Here is a 26,426-nt window from a genome sequence, read left to right on the forward strand (position 1 = left end):
AAAGAAACTGACTTAAGGTACTATAGTTGCAAAGAAAAATGAAAGTCTCTGCATTCAAGAAGGGCAATATTATTTCCCAATAACAAAGACTGAATCTTTTATGTTGCTGTAAAGTTTGCAAAGTATTTTATATTCATCATTGCATTTAACTTTACATAACAGTTTCATAGGTAAGGCAACTGAAGCTCAGCAAGTTTAAATGACTTGCCCCTGATCACAAAGATACTCCCCATCAAAGACAAGAAGGGAACCTAGGTCTTTCCTAATTTCCAATACAGTGTTCTTTCTACCACATCTTTTTTTTTTTTTGCTCTAATTAAAAATCAATGAAAATTATAGCACCATAGAAAGACACAGAAAATAAGTATTTTAGTGGCCTATGATTGGAATATGGCTCTGAAAGAGTTTACTTGGTTCAAAAAGAGCAGGATAGCTAAAAGGACAATGGTGTTATACAGTTAAAAGATATGATTAGAGGCAGCTAGATAGCTCAGAAGAAAAGCCAGGCCTAGAGATGAAAGGTCCTGGATTCAAATCTGACCTCATACTTCCATCAGTGTGACCATTAGCAAGTCACTTAACCCCAACTGCCTAGTCTTTATCACTCTTCTGCCTCAGAACTGATAACTTAATATCAATTCTAAAGCAGAAGGTAAAAGTTAAAAATATTTTAAAAGATATGCTGAGTAATTTTGTGTTTGAAAAACCCCAAAGATCCAAGATTTTGGACAAGAAATTACTATTTGATAAAAATTGCTGAGAAAACTGGAAATAAGTATGGCAGAAACTCAGTACTGACCAACACCTCACACCATATATTAAGGTCAGAATGGGTACATGATTTAGACAAAGAAGGTGATATTATAATTAATATTATATTTAAGTTAAGGGAGCACATATTATTTCAATTGTCAGATTTATGGACATGGGAAAACTTTATGGCCAGAGATAAAAAACATTATAAGATGTAAAATAGATGATTTTGATTATATCAAATTAAGAATTTTTTGCCCAAACAAAACCAAACAAAAACCTACATAGAAGGAAAGCAAGAAACTGAGAAAAAAATCATACAGCAAATTTCTCTGATAAAAGCCTCATATATATATATATATATATATATATAGAGAGAGAGAGAGAGAGAGAGAGAGAAAGAGAGAGAGAGAGAGAGAGACAACAGTCAAATGCCCAGTAGATAAATGGTCAAAGGATATGAACAGGCAGTTTTAGGAGAAGAAATCAAAACTATCTATACTCCTATGAAAAAATGCTCTAAATCACCATTAGAGAAACATAAATTAAAACAACTTGGAGGTATCACCTCACACCTATCAGACTGGCTAATATGACAAAAAAAGCAAAATGACAAATGTTAGAAGGGATATGGAAAAATTGGAACACTAATGCTCTTTTGGTGGAGTTGTGAAATGGAATAACTATTCTGGAGAACAATTTGGAACTATGCCCAAAGGGCTATAAAACTGTGCATACCTTTTGAACTAGTCATATCACTACTAGGTCTGTATTCCAAAAAGATCAAAGAAAATGAAATGGACCTATATGTACAAAGATGTTAATAGCAGCTCTTTTTGTGATGACAAAGAATTGGAAATTAAGAGGATGCCCATCAACTGGGAAACAATTGAACAAGTTGGGGTATATTATTGTGATGCAATAATACTGTGCTATAAGAAATGATGGGCAGGATGCTCCCAGAAAAACTTAGGACTTATTAGAACTGATGCAAGGTGAAGTGAGCAGAACCACGAGAACATTGCAATGTAATAATGTAACAGCAATACTGTATGATGAACAACTATAAATGATTTGGCTATTCTCAGCAATACAATGATCCAAAGGACTTATGATGAAAAAAAAGTTATTCACCTCAAGAAAAATAACTGGAGTCTCAATGTAGAAAGAAAAACTTTGTTATGCTTGAGTTTTTGGTGTGTTTTCTTTCACAACATAACTGTTAATGGAAATATTTTGCATGACTGAACATGTTTAACCTATATAAAATTCCTTTCTTTTTTAAGGAGGCAGAGAAGGCATTTAGAACTCAATTTTTTTTTAAAAAGAATAAAATTTTTTAAAATGTGTAATTGGCAAAAAATTGAACAATATACATAAAAATATTAAAAATAAAAGATATGATGTGAGGAAGTCCTAAAACCAGGGTAGAAAAGAATATTGAGAACATATATTTATGGATCAACAAAAGAAGAAACAGAAGCAATATTGTCAATGGTATAGATCATAAAAAAGGAAATAGCTAAGTAATAGAGGTAATATTAAATCTGACAAATAGGATAGGAATAACTGAAAAATGGGGAAAGGGGCAGAGGGGAGACTTAAATTATCCTGGTAAAATGTAAGCTACTTGAGAGCAAGATCTGTCTTATTTTTATGCTTAGATTCTACATTAGTACACTGCCTAGCCCCCCCAAAAAAAGGATTCCATAAATACTTTTTGGATTAAATACAGATTATAGACAACTGCTGAATATTTCTCTGCCAAAAACAAAATAGCTAATATTGTCTTTAGAAAATAAAATACAATCTTTACTTGCTATCTTAGAATTGATACTAAATATCAGTCCCAAGATAGAGGGGCAGTAAGGGCTACACAACGGAGGTTAAGTGACTTGCTCGGGTTATACACTTTGATACCTACTCCCATCAGCTATTTTTATTCCATCTTTTCCAGTCCAAAGATGATTTGTAAAAATAGCTAATAGGAGTAGGTATCAAAGTAGGGATATATGGTATTGGAACATCTTGTTCCTCTACTAAATTCAAGTTATCAAGTTCAGATCAATTAAATATATCCTAAGGTATTGAGAAAACTATATGATGCATTTCTTGAGGCAATATCATTGATTTGTCAGTGATTCCATGGAGAATAATTTAGGCACTTCAAGAGAGCACACAGGAAAGGTCTCAATTTTCATAAAAGAGAATGGATTCTTTTCATTGTTCTCTCCAGTATCTTTCCTTCTCCTCCTTCCTGAGAGTCATACTATATATAAAACAACTATAAAACTATAAAACAACTATACTGTTATTTTATTAAGAGGCAAGAAAATCAGTACATTTTCTACATTGAAAAAGTTTGACAACATGTGCAATGTACTTCTATGGACTTCCCACCTCCACAAAGGAGTGGATTGGGCAAGTCTTCTCACATTTCTTCATTCAAGTCATGTTCAATCTTTATAATTTTGTTAACATTGACTTAAAAAAACCTTTTTTTTCTTTTGGTGCATGGCTCTATTTCCTTTGTTGTAGTTACTGTGGTCATTGTTTTCTTGAAAGAAAGGATTCTACAAACTATAATTCAATGAGTTTGATACAGATCCCTAGTGGAATGCTAAATAGTTAATGAGTATCAAGAAAAGGAAGCAATGTCTGAAAAGTGCCAGCATGACTTTTTATGAAAAATATGTTATTGCTGTACTAGAAAGAGAGCAGTGGACTGGGTGAATACTACTGTTAAGTGTATTTGAAACTGGTTGAATGGCTGAACCCAAAGAGTCATTAATAAAGTCTGATGTCACTTCGACAGAATGTCTCTAGTGGAGAATCACAGAGATCTGTCCTATGCTATTTAATCATTTTTATCACTTGGATTAAAAGTGCAGATTTCAAATTTGCAGATGACAGAAAGCTGGGAGAAATAGATGACAGATTCAGGATTCAAAATGATTCTGAGTGCCTTTATTCTTAGGTCAAATCTTAATGTGTACAAATAAGTCTTATTCTTACGTTTAAAAAATCAGTTTCCTAAGTACAATACTGAAAAAGGTATAGATAGAAAGCAGTTTATCTGAAAAAATATGTAAAGGTTTTAGTGGACTTGTAAGTTGACTATAAGTCAAAAGTGTCAAATGGGAATCAAAAAAACAAATGAGATTTTAGACTGCATTAAGAGAAGATTAATGCATAATATCAGAGATGTAAGAGTCTCACAGTATTCTGTTCTAGTCTACTAACACCTGGATGTTCCAGTGTTCAGTTTGGGGCATTATATTTTAGAAAAAGCATTGATAATCCCGAGATTCTGCAGAGGAAGTCAACCAAGACAATGACAGGCTTCAATTACATAAGAATGTATGAAGCAGGCCCAGAGATGGGAGATCCTGGGTTGAAATCTAGATTCAGACACTTCCCTTCTGGTAAGGGTTTAAAAAAAAGACTGAATGAAGGAAATGCAGATGTATAACACAGAGAACAGAAAACTCATAGAAAACATGATCACTGTGTTCAAGTATTGAAAGGGTTGTCATGTGAAAGAGATAAGACTTGTTCTATTCAAAGTAAACAAAACTATGAGCAATGGGCAGAAGTTAACAGAGATGAAGATTTCAGGAGAAATTTCCTTATAACTATAGCTATTCAAAAATGGAATAGGGGCAGCTGGGTAGCTCAGTAGATTGAGAGCCAGGCCTAGAGACAGGAGGTCCTAGGTTCAAATCCGGCCTCAGACACTTCCCAGCTATGTGACCCTGGGCAAGTCACTTGACCCCCATTGCCTACCCTTACCAATCTTCCACCTATAAGTAAATACACAGAAGTTAAGGGTTTAAAAAATTAAAAAAAAAATGGAATAGGCTGTGGGAGGGTGGGGCAATGAGTGCTTTGTCATGGGATACTTTTAAAAATAGATTTTGCTATTTTATTAAATATTTCCCAATAACATTAAAATATTTTAATAGGCAGCTGGGTATCTCAGAGAATTGAAAATTAGGCCTGGAGACGGGAAGTCTTAGGTTCAAATCTAGCCTTAGACAACTCCCAGCTGTGTGACCCTAGGCAAGTCACTTAACCCCTTATTGCCTACCCCTTACCACTCTTCTGCCTTGGAACCAATACATAGCATTGATTCTAAGGTCAAAGGTAAGGGTTTTTTAAAAAAATTAACATCCATTTTTAAAAAAAATGCAGAATTCCAAATTCTTTCCCTCCTTCCTGTCTTTCTCCAAATCCTTGGGAAGGCAAGCAATTTGATATTGATTACACATCTGAAGTCATGTAAAATATATTTCCATATCAGTCATGTTGCAAAATAAAATACCCAAAAAAGCCCAAAAAAATTAAGTTTAAAAAGTATTCACGGGGGCAGCTGGGTAGCTCAGTGGAGTGAGAGTCAGGCCTAGAGACAGGAGGTCCTAGGTTCAAACCCGGCCTCAGCCACTTCCCAGCTGTGTGACCCTGGGCAAGTCACTTGACCCCCATTGCCCACCCTTACCAATCTTCCACCTATGAGACAATACACGGAAGTACAAGGGTTAAAAAAAAATAGTATTCAGCAATCTTCACTTGGCATTCATCAGTTCTCTCTCTGGAGGTAGATAATATTTTTTTCACTATGGATCCTTTGAACAGTCTTGGATCATTATCTTGATCAAAGAAGCCAAGACTTTCACAATTGATCATCTTTATAATATTGCTGTTGTTGTATATAATGTTCTCCTGGTTCTGCTCACTTCACTTTGCATAAGTTGATAAAAAACTTCCTATGTTTCTCTGAAACCACATTGCTCGCCATCTTTTATAGCACAATCCAGAACTATTATGTACCACAACTTGTTCAGCCATTTCATAATTGATGAGCATTCCCTCAATTTCCAATTCTTCGCCACAACAAAAACGGTGGCAACAAATATTTTTGTACAAATATGTCCTTTTCCATATTTTTGATATCTTCTCAATATAAATCTTAGTAATAGTACTGCTGGTTCACAGAGTATGCATAGTTTCATAACCATTTGGCCACAATTCCACATTTTTTTCCAGAATGACTGAACTAGTTTGAAACTCCACCAACAGTGCATTAGTCTTTATTTTTCCATATACCTTCCAGCATTTGTCATTTTCCTTTCCTGTTATGTTAGCAATCTGATAGGTATGAGATAATATCTCAAGAGTTGTTTTAATTTGCATTAATTTTGCAATAGAGATTTAGAACATTTCTCATGTAATTATTAATAACTTTTATTTCTTCTAAAACTGCCTCTTCATGTCTTTTGACTACTTATTAATTAGGAAATGTACTATATTTTTATAAGTTTGTCTCTGTTCTCTACATATTTAAGAAATAAGGCCATTATCAGAGAAACACACTATAAAATTTCTTTTCCTAGTTTCTAGTTTTCCTTCTAATTTTGGCTGCGCTGGTTTTATTTATGTGAAAATTTCTTAACTTCATGTAATTAAAATTATCCATTTTACTTCTTCTGATCCTATCTCTTTTTTGGTCTTAAATTCTTTCCTTATGCACAGATCAGCTACATTTCTCTAAGCTCCCTTAATTTACTTATATCACTCTATGTCTAAATTTATTCATCCATTTTGACCTTATCTTGGTATATGATATGAGCTATTGTTTATGCCTAGTTCTGCCAAATTTCTAGTTTTCCCAACAATTTTTGTGAATGGTGAGTTCTTGCCCCCAAAGCTTTGGATCCTTGGATTTATCAAACAATAGAATACTATGATCATTAACAATATACTATTTTATACCTAAACAATTTCACTGGCTCTTCACTCTTTTTTAGCTAGTACCAGATTGCTTTGATGATTGTTGTTCACATATATTTTCATTGATTCCCTTGGTATTCCTGACCTTTGGTTCTTTCTGATGAATCTCATTATTATTTTTTCTATCTCTACAAAATAATTCTTTGGTAGTAACAGTAAATTAATTTAGGTAGAACTGTCATTTTTACCATATTACTCACTCTACTTATAGACAATGAATATATCTCTAATTATTTAGACCAATCTTAAATTGTGTGAAAAGTGTTTTGTAATCATGTTCATCTAATTCCTAGGTTTGTCTTAGCAAGAAGACTTAAGTATTTTATGTTGTCTCTAGTTATTTTAAATGGAATTTCTCTTTCTATCACTTCCTGCAGGGTTGTGTTGGTAGTTTATAGAAATGCTAATGATTTATGCGGGTTTATTTTATGTCCTGAAGTTTTTCTATGGTAGTTAATTGTTTCAACTAGTTTTTCAGTTGATTTTCAATGGTTCTCTAGTGGTATACCATTATATCATCTGAAAAATGTGATTGTTTTGTTTCCTCATTGCTATTTTTATTCCTTCTTTTTCTTTTTCTTGTCTAATTGTTATAGCTAGCATTTCTAATATTATATTGAACAAAGTTGATGACAATAAGTATCCATGCTTCATCTCTGATCTTACTGGGAAGACTTCTAGTTTATACCCATTACAAATTATGCTTAGTCTTGATTTTAGATTGATACTCCTTAACATTTTGAAGAAAGCTCCATTTATTCCTATGCTTTCTAGTATTAAGAGGAACTGTATTTCATCAAAAGCCTTTCCTTCATTTATTGATATAATCATATAATTTTTGTGTTTTTGCTATTGACAATATCAATTATGCTATTAGTTTTCCCAATACTGAAGCAGCCCTGCATTCCTGGTATAAATCCCACCTGGTCATAGTATATGATCTTTGTGATATGATGTTGCGATTTCCTTGCTAGTAATTTATTTAAAATTTTGGAACCAATATTTTTTAGGGAAACATAGTTTTCTTTCTCTGTTCTTGCACTTCACTTCCAAAATTAGGTATCAAAACTATATTTATGTCATCAAAGGAATTTGGTAGGGCTCCTTCTTAACCTATTTTTTCAAAGAGTTTATATAATATTATGATTAATTCTTCTTTAAGTCTTTAGTAAAATTCACTTGCAAGTCCATCTGATTCTGAGAACTTTTCCTTAGGAAACTCATTTAAGGCTTGTTCAATTTCTTTTCCCAATATAGATTTAAGTATTCTCTTTCCTCTTCTGTTAATCTGGGCAATATTTTTGTAAATATCCATTCATTTCAAAAGGATTATCAGTTATAATGGCGGGGGGAGACTCCTGATAATTACATGGGCAAGATAAGACAAAACTGACTTATCAGAACCCAGGGTAGTACCAGAGTCAGAGCCCAAGGATCTGGTAAGAGGATAACAAGAATGAAGAAAAGGGTTACAATATATATATAGCATGATTTGAAAATACATATTTATTCTTCAGAATTTGAACTGTATTAAATCTAAATGAAAATCTTCAAAGTATGTCTACACAATTATCTAAAGAAATTGATGAAATAATTTAATGTATTTTTAAAACCTATATTATTTTAATAGCCATAAATTGTCACTCTCTTCAAGATTAATGACCAGTCTCTTCAAAACTACAAATAAATTAGGTTGACACAATTATATGTTTTTGACACAAAAGACATATAAGCACAAAATTATTAAATACTACTTTCATATCAGAAGTAACAAAATTCTTGTGATGCAGTCATGATTTATTCAGATGAAGAAGAAAAGAGAGAAGTACCTAAAGAGAGCAATGATACCAGCCAAGGGAGTTAATGCACAGGACATGGAAGAAAAAGTACAAATGAAATGGAACACAAAAGTCATCTGGGGGTTGTGATAACCTAGAAGCTCAATATGGGTTAACAGTGTAATGTGACAATCAAAATAACCCACACCTGAAATCTTAATCTGATGAGAGACTAAATTAAAATGTTAAACCCTATGAAACCCAAAGCATACCCCTGATACAGTGAGATTGTTGCAGCACCCACAGCAATGTTCAGAGGTACACTGGAAACAGTTAATCTTGACATGTGGTGTGAGTGCCAGCAACATTGGCAATAGGTTCCAGTGGTAAGTAGTGTCAGTAATCAACAAAACAGGCCTCAACAAAATGGCAGTGCCAACAGGGAGCAGTACTGAACCCAGGAGTAGGGCCCCAGAAGAGTGAAGACTTGCATGGGCTGTGACAAAAAGACAACTAATGTAGCCTTTTTCTTATAGTAATCTAGAACTGATTGGCTTCTCTACTTGGCTACCAATGCAATACGCTATGGCCATTATACAACTACCACATAAGCCCAAGGATAGTATTGTTGGGACATCAAAGTATCTACCTGGGATCTATGTAAGAAGGGTTCTTTCAAAAATCTCAAATAAGGCAAAGTTCTCAGAATCAGATGGACTTGCAAGTGAATTTTACTAAAGACTTAAAGAAGAATTAATCATAATATTATATAAACTCCAATTTCTTCTAACAAAATTTAGAATAACTTACAATGAGTTTGATGCTGGGAGCTAAGATGGTGGAGTAAGGAATGCTCTGTTTGCTCAAACCCTCCAAACACACAAAAATAGAGAACTGCCTCAAAGCACAGGAAAGCAAGAAAGATATGTCTTAATGGAGTGAGAAGGAAGAGTAGTATAGCAAGTGTGGCACTAGGGAACCAGCAAAACTCAGACCAGCCCAACATCTCTACCTGAGTCAACAAAATGGTAGATTGGGTACAGTCCAGCCCACGGGATGACAAGAGAACCAATAGATTAGAATTGGCCAAATAGAAAAGGAAACACAAAAGTTCAAGGAAGAAAATAACTCCCTAAAAATCAAAATTGGGCAATTAGAAGCTAATGACTCCAACAGGAAACAATAAGACAAAATAAAAAAAATGAAAAAATAGAAGTAAATCTAAAATACCTCACTGGAAAACAACTGATTTGGAAAATAGATCCAGGAGAGACAATCTGGGAATCATCAGACTACCTGAAAATTATGACTCAAAAAAGGGGCTGTGTGATATTATAATAAATCATTATGGAAAACTGTCCTGGTATACTTGAAGCAGAGGAGAAAATAGAAATTAAATAGAAATTAAAAGAATCTATTGATCACTTAAAACCAATTCAAATATTGTGGAGCCACAATCAGGATTATACAAGACACTGGGAGCTTCTACATTTAAGGATCAGAGTCTTGGAATATGATATCTAGGATTACAACCAAGAATTTCATGCCCAGTGAAATTGAGCAAAATCCTCCAGGGGAAAAAGGTGACATTTAATGAAATAGAGAACTTTCAGATATTCCTGATTTAAAAAAAGAGCTGAGAAGAAAATTTGATGAGTAAATTTGACTCTCAAGATGAACACAAAAGGTAACATAAAAGTGAAAACTCAGAGGTTTCAATAAGGTTAAATAGAGAACATACAAATCTGGGAAGGTGATAATTAAGATAGGATAGCTATCATACATAAAATTCTTAGGTATTTAAAATATTCAAGATACCTAATATACTTAAGATACTTAAGAACTTTATCACTTTTAGGGAGACAAGAAGTATACACAGAAAGAAGGGAGTAAGCTGAAAAGTAAGCATTAACGTAAAAATAATTAAATAAATCGAGTGATGGGAAAGAGGCACACACTGGGAGAAAAGAAAAGGAGAGATAGAAAGGGGTAAATTATCTCACAGTGGAGAAGAAGATGGGTGGGGTGGTGGGCAATGCTTGAAACTTACTGCAATCAGAATTAGTTCAAAGTGGGGATAATACTCACACTCAGTCAGTTTTATAGAAACCTACCTTACTCTACAAGGAAGTAGGAAGAAAGGGTGAATAAAAGAAGTGGGGGTGGGCTGAATAAAAAGTAGGACAAATTGGGAGAGACAGTGGTAGAAAGGAAACAAAATATTTGTGAACAGAGAAAGGTGGAGAGGAGAAGTGAGGAGAGAAGAAGAGAGGAGAGAGAAACGGAAAGACAGAGACAGAGACAGAGACAGAGACAGAGAGACAGAGAGAAAGAGTAAATGGGATAAAATAAGATGGAGAGAAACACACAATTAGTAGTCAAAATTGTGAATGTGAATGAGATTAACTTACCCATAAAACAAAAAAGGGATAGCAAAGTGGATTAAAAACCAGAATCCCACAATATCCTGTCTATGAGATACATACAAAGAATGAAAGTAAGAGGCTAGAACAGAATCTATTAAGCCTTAGCTTAAGTAAAAAAAGCAGAGGTAATAATCATGATTTCAAACAAAACAAAAGTAATAAATGATCTAATCTAAAAAAAGATAAGGAAAGTAATTATATATTTTTAAAAAATTAAACTTTTACTTTCTCTCTAAGAATTGATACTAAGTATCAGTTCCAAGGCAGAAGAGCAGTAAGGGATAGGTAATGGGGGTTAAATGACTTGCCCAGGGTCACACAGTTAAGAAGTCTGAGGCTATTTTTGAACCCAGGACCTCCTGTCTCTACTGCTGGTTCTCTATCCACTGAGCCACGCTATTTGTCCCTGGAAATTGGCACCATAGACAATGAAACAATATCAATAATAAACATATATGGACCAAATGGGATAGCATACCAAATACCTAAAGGAGAAGGAAATAGACAAGAATAATCTACAAAAAGTTCCCAAAATCTTTTTTAAAAAACTTAAATATCTATCGGATAAATCTTTTGGGGAGTAATGAAGTGTCTCACTCAGGGTGGAAATGCAAGGACCACTCAGACAAAAGCCTGATCTCACTACTAATTGGTATGGTATTGTAAGCCCTGGAAGACTAGGTCTCCCAGGGCTCTCTCTGCTACAACTTTCCCTGACACCTCCCACTTCCTTTGTGGGAGGTGTCAGGGAAAGTATAAAAGGGAAAGTTTGGCTCCTTTTCTCTCTCTCTGACCCTGGAGGTGGGCTAGTTCTCTCCACCCTGGAAGCAGCACTCTCTACCCTGAGACCCTGATCTCTCTCTTGGAGCCTTTTTCCCTTTCTTCCTACCTCCTAGTTTTCCCTAGACCTTTTCTTTTCTAATTAAAATAAAACCTAGCTATTCAAACCCTAAAGTTGCTCTCTGATTATTTATTAGGGGCTCTGATCAATTTCCCCCACTGGGGCTGGGACTGCTACCTTCCTTTCCCTTCCTCTACCTTCCTCTCTTTTCTCCCATCCATCCTATCCTCCTACCTTCATTCCATTCACTTTCAACACACAGAGGTATAACTTACTCTGTCTCTAACCTGGGATAGCTTATCCTTCTTTAGATAGACTGTTGCCTTGCAGTTCCCAAGGACATCATATTGGTGCTAAACTTAGTGTACATACCAGATGACATAGTGCACTGCATCTCAGGACTCCCTAGCTTAGGAGATGGATTAACCTTATCTTTTGTCTCCCTAGTTGCAGGTATTACAAATGTTTACCATAATGTCTGGCTCCAATATGTCTTTTGCAAAAATTTATCTCTAACTACTTTATATAAAAATGGATTCTAAAATGCTCTAGGTTATTTCTAAAAATGAAATGTATTTTAGACCAAATCATCACAAAGGTAGAATACTTAAATATGATATACTAAAACTTACAGATAATTAAGATTTAAAATTAAATTTAACTAAAAATTAAAATAAAATTTAATAATCAAGAATTCATACTATTGCTAAATTAAACTCTAACCTAACAAGAGTCCTTGTTTTCCTTTGTTATGGCTGACAAATGACCAAAGCACATATTTGTTTCTAAAAGGGACTAGAAATGACAATGAGACCAAATAAGTTCCAAATGTCAGAGTAAAAACAGATGAAACCAAGCATTAGATGGGAAAAGAAATCACGCTGATTTTCTTAACTTAGTTCTGAAATATGCAACAATATGCTCCATCAGAACTTTGGGATGATTATTCTTTATATCTCACGCCAGTTCTTTACTGAAGTTGAGTAAATGATGAGTTTTTAAAGGAAATTCCTATCCTATGGCTGAGGCACTTCAGTCCTTATAATATCTATCACTTTAACAAATTCAGGAAGTAAATGGCTGCTTAATTGGTGGGCACATTTTACCTTTTTCTTGGGGAATCTACAATACTTGCTTCAGAAGTCGAAAATATCAAGCAGTCAAAAAAATGTATTAATGCTTATTATGTGCTATATATCTGGAATATTAAAAAAAAGTAAAAATAATTCTTGCCCTCAAGAATTCACATTCTAATAGAGGAGATAAAATATAAATAACTATGTATACACAAGTTATATAAGTAATAAATGGAAGGTAATTTCAGGAGGGAATACAATAGCAGCTGGGAAATCAAGAAAGTTTTTGGGTAGAAGGGAGGATTTGAAGGAAGACAGAGAAACCAAAAGCATTAATGAGAAGGGAAAGCACACCAGGCATATGGGATAGCCAGTGAAACAGTATGGAGTCTGAAAATGGAGTATCATGTGTGAGAAACAAGAAGAAAGAGTGTGTAGCTAGATCATTGAGCAGTGATGGTGAACCTATGGCACAAGTGCCAAAGATGGCATATAGAGCCCTCTCTGAGGGCACACAGACACCCTCTCTACCCTCCTTCCCTCTGCCAGAGCTTCCTTACTAGAAAGGCAGAGGGACTCAGGCGGAACTGCTCCCCTTCCTCTCTCCCTTATGCCTGATGACATTTTTTTTCACATTCCCTGCCCCTCTGCCCAGCAGCCCAAAAGGAGTGCACAGTGGGTAAGGTTGGCAGTTCACAGGAGGCAGAGCTGGAGGGGAGCAGACCCTTGGCAAGTCACTTAACCCCCCCTGCCTGGCCCTTACTGCTCTTCTGCCTTGGAGTTAATTCTTAGTATGAACTCTAAGACAGAAGGTAAGGGCTTTAAAAAATGGGAGGGGTATTGAAATAGTCCAGGTGGAAGGTGTTAAGGGCCTAAACTAAAGAGGTTAGTATATGAGTTGAGAAAAGAATGTATATATAGGTATTTGTGAAGGTAGAAATTACAAGATTTGGCAATGGATTGAATATAATGTTGTTCATCCTTAATTTTTATACAAGACCAATAATACTACAATGCTGGAGTAATGAATAATGGGGTGATGACTTGCCTGTGAATTTAAGTGAGGCAGAACTATAGGGCTGACAGCCTCATTCGCTCTTTCAGAGTCATCAAAGTCCAGTGTCAAGACAAAAGTCATACTGACAATGGCCCAGAATGTAATAGATGAGCTTGGCATCTTTGCTGTCTAACCAAGCTCTGAGAACTTCCCAACACCTATAAACCAACAGCTCTTTCTGTTTTTTTTTATTTCTTGTGTAAGAGGGGGAGTCAGATATTTTTTAAATTTTAATTTTATTTTGAGTATTTTCCCATAGTTACATATTTCATGTTCTTTCCCTCTCCCCCAAACCCCTGTAACCCCTATAGCTGATGCACAATTCCACTGGGTTTTCCATGTATCATTGATTAAGACTTAATTCCATATTATTGATAGTTGGACTAGATTGTTTAGCGTCTACTTAGGGGAGTCAGATTTGATAGTACTTGGATAATATTTACATAACAAGATTGTTCTATAGGGAAAAAATCTTTACAAATAATAAAGTTCTATATAAATATGATAGGGATAAGATATTTTAGGTAAAGCCTAAACCAGGCCAATCTAGCAACTCAGGCTTGGGGATTAAAATGCAGTAAAGTATTTACAGACTATGAAATGCAATAAAAATATCTCTATTAAAAACTAAAAGAACCAAATTTAAAAGGAAATTAACTCAAATAAGAAATTGTTCCCTTCTTCTACAAATCCTCAGGTCAATCAGCCATATTAGGTCAGAAAGGCATGCCCAGAAGACAGCAGGAGCTCAGGAAAATTTTGGATACTAATTTCCCTTGGGCTTGACCTCTTATGCCTGGGAAAGCAAAGGAAACAATAGCATCTTCAACCACTTAAAGAATCAATCTATATAAAACACATAAAACAGGTCCCCTCAGGTAGAGACTAAGCCTATGACTACATTGATAACTTCTCAGATGAGGAAATTGGTTTCTCTCTCTCTCTTTTTGTACATTAGCACCTTCTTGTTGCTCAGGCTACTGAGAGCTCAAGTAATCCACTAAGAGATGACTCTCTAAATATTAGGCCACTCTGAGTTTTATTATGCATATGAACTACTACTACTGTTACTAATATTTTAATTTCACCTTCAGAATACTTATATCTTATCATGTTTCAAACTTAAATATAAAAATCTTTTTTAGAATAAAAAATTGGATAATCTGTTTAAGTTCCTCCTGGGTATAAAAATAATATTTAGAAAATAAAAATGGAAATCTTAGAACTTAAAATAAGCTTTCATTGTTAAACAGTAATGATATATTGGATACTAAAAAAACAGATTTAAATGTGTTTAGAGAAAACAAAGAATAAGCTTCTTTTTCCTAGTGAGTGAAATGTTTTTAATTTAAATTTTGCTGAAAAAACAATCACTTACCAAGTGGCAAAAATGCAAGACGGTTTCCAGCCATTGAGAGTTCATTGAGGCTGGGAAGTTGGCAAAGATGGCGAGGTACACACCATAAGCGATTTCGATCCACAGTTAGATACTGCAGAGAAAGGCACATATGAAGCCTCTCTGGTAAAGTTAGCAAACGATTGGTAGAAATGTCTAGTGTTTGCAGCTCCTTCAAATCTCCAACTTCTACAACCAAAATTAATATAAGATGGTAATCTGATTAATTTTATTTCCACAACAAGAATATTGAACAAATGAAAACTGAATTAAATCAACTGAATAGTAAGTGTTAATAACTAACACAGTAAGAGTTAGCAACTAATTAACATAACGATCAGTAATAAAGCACATGATTTTTAGGAGAAATTCAAGTACTTCTGAAACAATTAACCTGAATAACTTCTCCAATCTAGGCTGCTAGAATTCAATAATAATCTTTAGGTGCTGGCATGAAAAAATACGAGAAATTAGAAAAATGAAAAGTGGAGGTAGAATTGTACTATGGTAACTTTAGTTCTTTTCTGGTCATTTAAAAATTATTACCAAGACCAGAGCTGAAAGAAAGAAGGGTCTTAAATGACCCAGCTAGTCTGATACCTGTTTGCTTACAACTGTGAGGTAATACTTTATTTTTAAATAAGACATGTAAATTAAATATATAGGAAGAAATTTGAGAATATAATTATGTACTTAAATGCTAAGGTGATACTGGCAAGGTGACAGAATATGCAGTGGGTGAAATTAGTTAAGGAACTCCATGGAAGATGTGAATTTTAAACAACATTTTGTGCAGGGAGTCACATGGTTTGGCTGTCTCTTACCCTTCAACTCAAAACATATCTTTTTAATCCCCTATTTAATAATAAGGAGGTAGAAGGAAGAATAGTTTAATAAATAAAAGTGTTGCATATAAATATTATCCTCAAACTGATCCAACTCCAGATAATTTAGTGAACTTCATAAGTTAAGAAATATAAATAAATATGCAACAGATAAACACTACAACAAATAGCAGATTGTTTGTACATTTGTAAATGTTTATTAGTAAGCTCCTTTTCACACTCAGCCATCAGTCAATTGTGCTCTTTACATTACAAATTAGTACCAGAATCACAGTCAGTAGGACATGAATTTCATACTGTTTTTAGCAGTGATGATGTGTTATGATGAATTCACAATCTCTTGCTCAATACCTTTTGGGATCAACAACCTATTTAAAGATGACAAATTGGGTAGGATAAGGAGTATTAGGCTGTGAAAAGTTTTCCTTCTGTTAAGTTAAATGACCCATATGGCAATCAAAAACATCCTATTCAACTAAACAAATCAATGCATTTTATTGACTAAAATCATTCCACTTGGTCTATCATCAAAATTTCAATTTGGTTAAGATGAGAGAAAACCAGGAAAAGATATATTTATTTATTAGTAATAATTCAGGTCATGCATATCATTGATGTGGTGCTCCCTCCATGACATAGGAGATCTATGGCTAAAAATTTAAGGAAAAAATTAGAGGCAATTTCTTGAGGAAAGCCAGCTGTGATTATGGATCTCCCCTGGTATAACATTAGTCATCATGTCTGCTTAAACCTATTCTGTTTATTACATATTCAGCAATTGTCCTTCACATTAAAATTTCTCATTCAATGCCCTCTTCACCTACCAAAGCTAGAACTAGGACAAAAAAAAAAACAATTATCTTTCTTTTGATTTTTTTGGAACCTTAATCACTTCATGTTTAAGTTGTTTCAAATTTTAAGACATTGTCTTTCCTCTCAAGGATTACCTTTATATCAATCAGAGAAGCCTGTCTGTAAAAGGTACTCAGTAAATGTTAAATGACCTTGTTTAAATGTGACTTTCAAATAACATTAATGAAATTGGTAAGTACTCTAAGTCTGTACTCACAAACTTTTAAGCTATAATCAAGTTTTTGTGAGTAAGTCTAATTTTTACCATTGCATTATTTGAAGATAAACTATAATCATTAGTCAATCAATCAATATTTATCACTATGTGTCAGGCGCTGTATTAAGCACTAGGAATACAAAAAGAGGAAGAAAATAATTTTGGCTCTAAAGGAGCTTACAACCTAATGAGGGAGAGCACATGATTGATGTATGTATATATATGTATATACACACATACATATATACATATATGTGTATACACACATACACACATACAGAGCACAAAGTATAGCCAGGATAAATAGAAAATAATTAATAGAGGGAAGACACAAGAATTAAGAAGTGTTAAGAAAAGCTTCATCTAGAAAGTAGGATTTTAGTTGGAACATAAAAGGAAGTGAGGAGGTTAGCAGTCAGAGTGGAGGATGATATAGAGTTCCAGGCATGGTAAACAGCCAGAGATAATGACCTAAGCCAAGAAATGGAGCATCTTGCCTGTGGAACAGTCAGGAGGCTAGTGTAACTGGAGAAAAAAGTATGTGTTGGGGAGTAAGATGAAAAAGAATTTTGGAGAGCAATCTGAAAATTGTGTATATATTTTGATATACTCATACCACTATTAGGTTTTTTTTCATATGGTGGTCAGGGAAAATGGAAAATAATCTATATGTTTTAAAATATTTATAGCTGCTCTCTTCGTGGTGACAAAGAACTAGAAATTGAGGGTAAGCCCATCAATTGAGGAATGAATAAACAAGTTGTGGATGTGATTTTGATGTCATACTACTATGCCATAAGAAATGATAAGCAAGCTAATTTTTTAAAAAACATGGAAAGATGTACCTGAAATTATGAAGAGTGAAATGAGCAGAACCAAAAGCACATTATATACAGCAATAGAAATGCTGTTTGAAAAATAATATATATATATAGTCAAATGATGCCTTCTCTAGGGCATATAGAGGATGGAGAGAGAGATACCTGCAAACTTAATTGAACAAATAAATAAATATATTTAATTTTTTTAAAAAGGGGGTCATTGAATGAGAAATTTTAGTATGAGAGGCAATTGTTGAAAATCCAGTAGTGATGAATCCAGGGGTAATTAATAATATTATATTAGGCAAGGTTCATAGAGTCACAATTAACCTGCTTCAAGAAAATGCCTCTAATTTTTTCCCTCAATTTTCTGGCCACAGATCACCTAAGTCTTGGAGGGGAATATCCACATAAATGATATTGAACATCTTAAGAATTTCTATTGTGGTCATTCATAATGTGGTCACTTTTTCCGTTTTTCATCAGCCCTGATTTCATTCCCCTTCCTTTTTTATGACTTTTTTATATTTGTGTTAGTAAAAAATTTGTGATTCTGATTTGACCAATTTGACATACTGACTGATTAGAAAAGGAGTTTCCTTAAATCATGATATGTTCCGTCCCAAATCAAATCACAACAATATTAAGGCAGATTCATAAATAACAGCATTCTCAAATAAGTCTACTGGTTCTTTTGGGATTTTTCTATTACAGTTTTATACCCATTCTTAGAAAGTCAATTATCATCATATAACTGGATGCTGGTATTTCTCTTTTTGCTGACATAACTCAGAAACCTTTCATTTTTTTGAAGTTTACCCTATCTTAATTTATCACCCAATTCAGATCATAGTAGCTATTTACTGGCACTTAAGTCATTCTCCCTTTTTTATCAGGGAGTTTAGTGAGTAATTTAAAGTATTCCTTTAGTAGATTAAAACTGCATGCACTAAGACTTTGAGGCATATCCTGTATTAATAACCATGTCAATAATATTTTTACAAATGTATCCTATGGCATGACAGGTTTAAAAAAGTACTTTCAAATATCAAATTAAGAATGTCTCAAATAAAATTGCAAAAAAAACTAACATAAAAATCAAGACTCAGAGATAAGTGTAAGATATCTTGTATAAAGTCAAAGATCAAATGATAATATATGTAAAAAAGTGCTGAGTACTGGTACTTGGAACACAGTAGGTGCTTAATAATTTCTTGCTTACTCCTTTTTCCTTTCCCTGCCCTTGTCATCTTTGGAAAAGGTTAAAGAGGAGGTGTTTAATCTGAGTAAATTAGTCTATGGGCCCCCAATACTAGTCATTTTCTAATCTTGATGTCTTTCCTAACTACTTTGTATTTGTTTTTGTATTTACTCATTTATGTACATGCTATCTACTGTAATAGAATGTAAGCTCCTTAAGGGTAGTGAATGTTTTTCTGTTGGCTTTGTATTCCCAGCACAGTGCCTGGCACATTAAGAAAACTAAATGTTTGTTGAACTGAACTGAATTTAATTTTATGGTAGGCACACTCCCAAGTCCTTTTCTCCTTATTCTAGTTAATTTAGGGGTATTATTCCCTAAAGTAAAAATTCCTTCCTCTTGTATCTTTCTGGGCACTCTTAGTCTCATACACATCAGCCCTCGACTCCACAGTTCGTGTCATATGGACAGTCTATATTTGCATGTAGAAAATAAACATTTACTAATTTACTAAGCACAAAGCTTCATGCTACTACATGATCTACTGGTCATATATGGAAGACATGAGAATCATAACACATAACACTTATAGCCATAACATATATCAAAGTTTTCAACAGCATAGCAAATTCCCAAACTATATGCAATATATAATAGCACAATATAACAGTGAAATACATATATTAGATATATAGGTTCCTGTAATACATAACACAGAGGATAGGTGCCTACTAGAGCCAAAATACAAAGGCCATATAAATATACACAATGATGTTACCTACTGCATTCCAAATATAGACATTTTATTCATATTATATACTGAGGTTACACATGCACATTACATGTACTCTACCAATGCTGATTTTTTGCCTACATCCATTCATTGTTTCTGGAGTCTCATAAGTCAATGAGGCCTCAAGCCAAATAATATGGACATCCCAAAGGATACATGTCAGTTATATAACCTTAAAATCCTGAGATCTTTTGGCCTACAGTTCCAACCTTGATCTCATAAATGGCCTAAATTGATAGCTATCTCCAGTACTGCCTCTTTTCACTTCTGAATAGGTGCATTCTCTATCTGAATGTAGTATTAACTGAGGGGCAGAGACATCAATTATGCTGGACCATTTTGCTTGGTTTCCCCGACCATCAAGAAAAGATGCAATTTCTGTTATGTCTGACTTAAGATCCAGATACTCTCCATACTGGCCATTTGATTGGGTCCAAAAGTCTATTGCTGGTAAAGAAGTTATTCTCAGAGATACTTGGTTGGTTCTCTATTGCTCCTGTCCTTCAAATAATAAAGGAGCTCAAATAACCACCCTTTAGGTAGCAGGTAGTGATGCATTGCCTTTGCAAGACCCTGATTATTCTCCAGGTCTATTTTCTAGATGGGTAGATTACCCAGTCATTTACAAACATTGGGCAGGTAGGGGAAAAATAAGGAGGATGATATACTACTTGTTTGCTATCTTGTTTTTCTCTCAAGGATTCAAAGACTTCAAAATGAGTCTCAATTCTTTGGCTAGAGTTCTTGACCAAATTTAGAGTACTTATACCATTATATGCTCCTCTAAATTATTCTGTCCTGAGACCACAAGCTAAAGAAAGCTGGTCTCTCAGTCAACGGATACAATAATGATAGTGAATATCCAAGTCTTTGCCATCTTACAAACCTTCAAAACACAACTTAAGAGGAAAATGTGGCTTTTGCCTAGTATCAGCAAGTATGAAGTAGATGTTTTATCAATCTTGATGGCATTATAAGAATGAGCAAGAACTCCTCGGAGTGACTTTACAGATTTTTCTGCTCAGGTCTCAAGGTCTGTAGGATGTTCTGTATCATGTGATTACAAGGCTCTGGCTGTAGGACTCCTTGAGGATGACAAGGCACAGTTCCAGACCTCTGATTCCTGGCAATCTAACACCTCCTTAAGCAGCTTGCTCTCATCCTTCACTTGTCAGAAAACACTACTTAGTTGCCAAATGGAGAGGTATGGTGGCCAAGGGAAATATTGGTAAAGAAGAATAACTTGTTTGTAAAATCTTACAGAGAAGGGTGGTGCTAGACTACACTGTTCAAGATATATTTTGTCTGTGAAAGTTTTCTGGCATTTTATAAAAACTAAGATACAAATGAAGTTTCCCTATTACCTACTGTTATTGAGTGATATGAATTTTGACACATTATGGAATATGAAATAGTATAAAGTATTGTTTGGGTAGGTAGGTGGTCAAGGAGGTCATATAGTGAGAATCCTCTAGTTGACTTATTCTTGAATGCTGTTTGAAGGTTCAGCTTAGGTGTTATGTAGCAGGGCTGGCTGGGATGTGTATAGGTATATTCAGTCATTCAGTGAAACAATAGGTAGCAGACTTTTTATCAGTTTACTGGTGTTTGGTCTTCCTTTTTAGAATTATTTCAATTCTTATGGAATAAAAGGAGAAAATGATAGATTGCTAATCAACAGGCTTGTATTTGAGGGCACTAGGTGGTGTCAGCTGGGTCTTCAGGCAGAGAAGACTATCTCTACAATATTAGATGAATTGAGTCAGTCAGAGATTGTATGGGTCTGCCTGAAGGTTTTATTCAGCCCCCTGCTGTTATTCTAAGCTCCCTTGAGGGGAGGAGTAAAAGCCCCTCCCTTCTGGAGGGCAAGTCCCAGCCTTATAGGAAGTGAAAGCTGGACCACTTCCTGCCCAAGATGGATGCCTGGTTTAGCCCTCAAGAAATAAATGAAAGTTATTTCTTTCCCTCTTCAGCCTTTGCCCTAGTAGTGGGTACAATGATTCACCAGAAGCTCTTTATATAAAAGCCAAACGGGTTTATTAATGCCAAGGGTAAGCTGAGGAAAAAGGGGATTGAGGTCTGGTAACTGCTGCTAAGGGAGAAGCTGGTACTGGGGGAGGGTCACAGAAGCAGGGGGGTTAGGCTGAGGGAAGCCAGCTCCTTCAGCCAGGGATAATTTCACTACTCTGTTGTAATAAGGTTCAGTATATTACTAGATGAGGTGATGGCTTAGTTTTAGGTCATCCCTGCCTTCCTATAGAAGCTAGTTCCCACAGTTTCCACTCACCAAAAATACCCTCCTCCCAGGGCCCAATGGGGAAATCCAAGGAATAACAGGATGTCAAGAGAGAGGTCAAGGGAAATCAGACAAAGCCCTAAAAAGCCCCCAAAGCAAAAGGCCACTCAGTTGGTTCTGCAGGAATATTTATACTCCCAGGCTCCAATGGTTTTTGCCGTGAGACCAGGGTCAACATTCTGTCCCTTCCAACTGTCAGGGCTGCTACAGTTGGTTTGCAAAAGCAAGAGCCTTTGCTGCAACCCTGCATTACACAATTCATCCTGAATTTTGCTTATTTTGTGTATATTTGTTTGCATGTTATCTCCCCCATTAGACTGTGAGCTCTTTGAGGGCAGGAGCTATCTTTTGCACCTTTTTGTATCCCCAGAACAGAACCTAGTACTTAGTGTAGTAGGCACTTAATAAACATTGACTGACTGGTTGTAAAGTAGATTATTAGAACAAAGGTTGGACCTTTAACTTGTGCTATATCAGTTTTGTCAGGAGGTGGCAGAGTCAAGATGGTGTTTTAGCAGCACCTAAAACCCCAAACTCTCCAAACTCTCCAACAATCCTTCCAAACCAATATTTATATCATGCTTCAAAGAAAACAGAAATCCAACCCCAACAAGAAGTCACGAGATTCTCCTACTGAAAACAACTTGTAAGGTAGGCAGAGTTTGTCTATTTTCACAGGATAAGGGAGAGACTGGCTGGCTGAACACCCTTCCCCCACCCAATGCTGAGACCTGAGATAAGACCAGGCTGACTGTGTGAGCCCTGGGCAGAGACTGTAGCTGCTAGGATTTGCCTCTGATCCACCACACATGGTCCAAGGCTCTTACAATGACCAGCAGGGAGAAACTGGGTAGTGGGGACCCACCTGGCTGGACACCCTTGGCTTCCTAGCCACAGTGAAAAATTTGTCCCAGGGCATGTCAGCTCAGCAGGTTAGCTCAACCAGCTGAATCCTGTATACCAGCTGGGGATTGAGAAAAGAAAAGATTTCAGCCTCAGGGCATAATAGCTCAAACACTTTGGTTCAATAAATCAACAGGGGGCAGGTTTATAGTCCATAAGGGGTGGGGGAAGTAAACAAAATGAGTAAACAAAAGAAAAAAAAAGCTACAATTGAAAGCTTCTATGGGGGTAAAGACCAAAGAACAGAACCATAGGACAAGGGAGATCCAGGAAACATCAAGCAAAGCCTCAAAAAAAAAAACAAAACAAAACAAAAAAAAAAAAAAAAAAAAAACAGGGAATTGGATGCAGGCTATGGAAGAGCTCAAAAAGTAATTTAAAAATCAAATAAGACAAATTGAAGAAAAAAGTAAAAGGAAAATATATAGGTTGAGTCAAACTATCAACTGGTTATCTGCATGGATTTCATCTCATGCCATTTGCACTTCCTGATTTAGAAAGAAATAAAAGACCATTTAACAACTAATCATCATTAACCAATAAATATTTATTATTACCATTGAGTTACGTGGTGGGAGAGAAAGCAGGTATAAAAAAAGAGTACTTGCCCACAAATTTACATTTTAATGAGAATATATGTACTGATACCTTATTTTTGTAGAACAAATACATACAAATCTAAACATACTGAATAAAGGTCAATTTTACGATCAGCTATAAGATCTGTTTTCCCCAGAGAACTGCATGTATTAAAACTACCAGAAACTTGGAAGATGAGGCTGGTGATTTATATTACAATGATGAGGTTTAGAGAGAGACAAAGGTTGAAATAACGTTTCTGCTTTTAGAACCTAATTTCAGGTCTACATGATATTAGTAATTTTTAATCTATCAAAAATGAAGTTGAATCTTTAGCTCTTTATACTAATAGAATGGAATCTACTGTAAGGGAATACCAAAATATATTTAAAACATGAAACTTCTCATGATAAGACATAAATATGAAAATTATTCTTAACATAAATATGGGTAATTAAAAGTGACAGTGCCTGTGCTAGGATTACAACCCAGATAAACCAAATATTGATGCTTTAATTATAAATAGGACAGTATAGACCAAAAAGAAAATTCAACCCATTAAGAAAATACTTGAAGAACTGATTCCAAGAAAGAAAGACATGGTAAGATAACCATTAGGCCAGAAAAATAGTTTTCTTAATACATATGCCTACCTATTAAACTTGATTTAGTGAAAAATTCTTTCAAGATAATGGAGAAAAATGGCAAAAGTTTTCTTCATTGGTATTTGAAAAATGAATTTCCAAGAACAATATTAATGAGTTTTTAAATAGAGAAAATGATGAAATGCAAATATTTTAAATAACTGAATGAAAATGAATAACTGGAAAAAACTTTTAAAAGTGAGCAAAACCTTTTTTTGGAAACTATAAGGCAGTACTTTAAAAAAGTTACTGTTATCATTTGTTTTTGATATCATATTTGTTTTCCAAATATAACCCACTTCTCTATGTAGGGAGCTATCATTGCTTATTAAAAAAAATCTCCAAAATTTTAAAGGTAGTGGTAGGGAAGCAGTTCAGCAAACCAAATAATATATAAATTGAGTGTGACCATATACATGCCCCACATCCATAACCCCACACATCTGTGAAGAAAGAAGATAACTTTTCTCTAAGGCCAAATTTGATGATTATAATTAGATAGCAGTCAACTTAAGCTTTTAGTTTCTGTCCTATTTCCATTTTCGTAATTATTTTGTATGTTATATTCATAGCTCTTATTATTTCATTTCAATTCAGTTTATAAAAATCTTCCTTTGCTTTATTGTATTGTTCATATTTATCATTTCTTAGAGTGGAGAATATTCCATTACATTCATACAGTTTGCTAAGTCATTCTCCAATAGATGGGTATCTATTCTGTTTCCACTTCTTTGCTGCTACAAAAAAGTATTGCTATAAATATTTTGTTGTATATGGAAACTTTATATTTTTGTAATTTTAGGTATATATTTCTAATAGCTGGATTGCTGGGTCAAAAAGTATAAAATATTAGTCACTTTCTTACCATAACTCCAATTTGATTTCCAGAATGGCTAGAGCAATTCATAGTTCTTGTCTATCTTTCCAAAACCCCTCATTAATTAACATTATTTCCTTATTTTATCATCTTTTTCAGAAGGTTGGGCATGAGATGAAACTTCAGATTTGCATTTATCTTATCGTTAATGACTAGGAGATGTGTCTTTTGAAATAGGATGGCTCTTGGTCATATACTAGGTTTCTCAAAAGTTTTAAGTGCAATTTTAATTCTTAGTTTAAAACTGTACTAAAATTTTTGGGATGCGCTATATTTGTGTTAATTCTTATGTTCTTGGATATAAGGTTCTAATCAGAGAGATTTAATGACAAAAATTCAAGGCAGAAAATTACCAAGAAAGGGTTGATGATGTTCCCCAAAGTTAAGAGTTGTAATATATCACCCAAACTACTTATATTTACAACTGAACCTGTATCCACAAAAACTTAAGCATAGGGAATATTTCCACTAAAAAAAATCTTCACAATGGAAAAGCAATATCAAGGCAAGAAGAGTATATGTTAGCTGATTATGTGGGTCCTGAGAAGGTTATATTATAGATGATTCCAAGGAAATCTAAAAATAATTTTAAAATATGAAATAGCCATTTCCATAAAAGCCGTGAGCCTGTCTAAAGTTACATTTGAATTGAACACAAAGAATATATATTCACCTATATTATGGGTGTGGACTGAAAAAAACTCTTACTTTTTATGTTGTTTAGTACTGTAAGCAGTACTGCCTCTTAAAAAAAGAAACAGTGGAAGGGGAAAACCAGCTCTAAGAAAGCTTTGAGATCCAACTAAGCAAAGTAATGCTGAGGGCATTTAAGGATGATTTGGAAGGAGGACAACAAACAAATGAAGAAGACTTACAATGATTTTTAATAACATTTTTAAAAAAACTGACATAGGCAGTGGAACTCTCATGTTTAGAACATAACAGTTCTGGGTCCATGGAGGAAGTGAGAATGACAGTTAAGAAAACAAAAACAGAAAAAGTGATTAGAAAAGACAAGGCAAGGACCACATTGGTGGTGAACCAGTTTTAAAGGTCCTGATGATTTGATTTTAAGTACATCTGAATGAAGATTTTTTAAAATTCAGACTTTATTATGAACCAACAAAGGTAACTGAGAAACATCAGTAACTACCAATCCTATTTTCCATCTATTTAATCTTCATGAATATAATCTTCATATTCATTGCAGGTTCTTCTATTAAATTTTAGACAGAAGACATAGATTACTATTAGAAGTAATGGTCCATGGCATACCATTTG

The 26,426-nt window shown here is 34.5% G+C and overlaps 1 protein-coding gene across 2 annotated transcripts in view; it reads right to left on the bottom strand.

The window, feature by feature from the left end:
* Window positions 1-26,426, bottom strand: part of LRRC28 (leucine rich repeat containing 28) — a 167,765-nt gene that overhangs the window by 36,869 nt on the left and 104,470 nt on the right. Inside the window, exon 6 of one of the 2 annotated variants that reach the window (XM_044665419.1) lies at window positions 15,100-15,306. The exons of the other annotated variant lie outside the window; for it this stretch is intronic. Coding sequence (XP_044521354.1) covers window positions 15,100-15,306 — 207 coding nt within the window. The remainder of the gene's footprint in view (window positions 1-15,099; window positions 15,307-26,426) is intronic. 2 annotated transcript variants of the gene reach the window in all.

The sequence above is a fragment of the Gracilinanus agilis genome, chromosome 2 (assembly GCF_016433145.1).
Source record: "Gracilinanus agilis isolate LMUSP501 chromosome 2, AgileGrace, whole genome shotgun sequence".
Taxonomy (NCBI): domain Eukaryota; kingdom Metazoa; phylum Chordata; class Mammalia; order Didelphimorphia; family Didelphidae; genus Gracilinanus; species Gracilinanus agilis.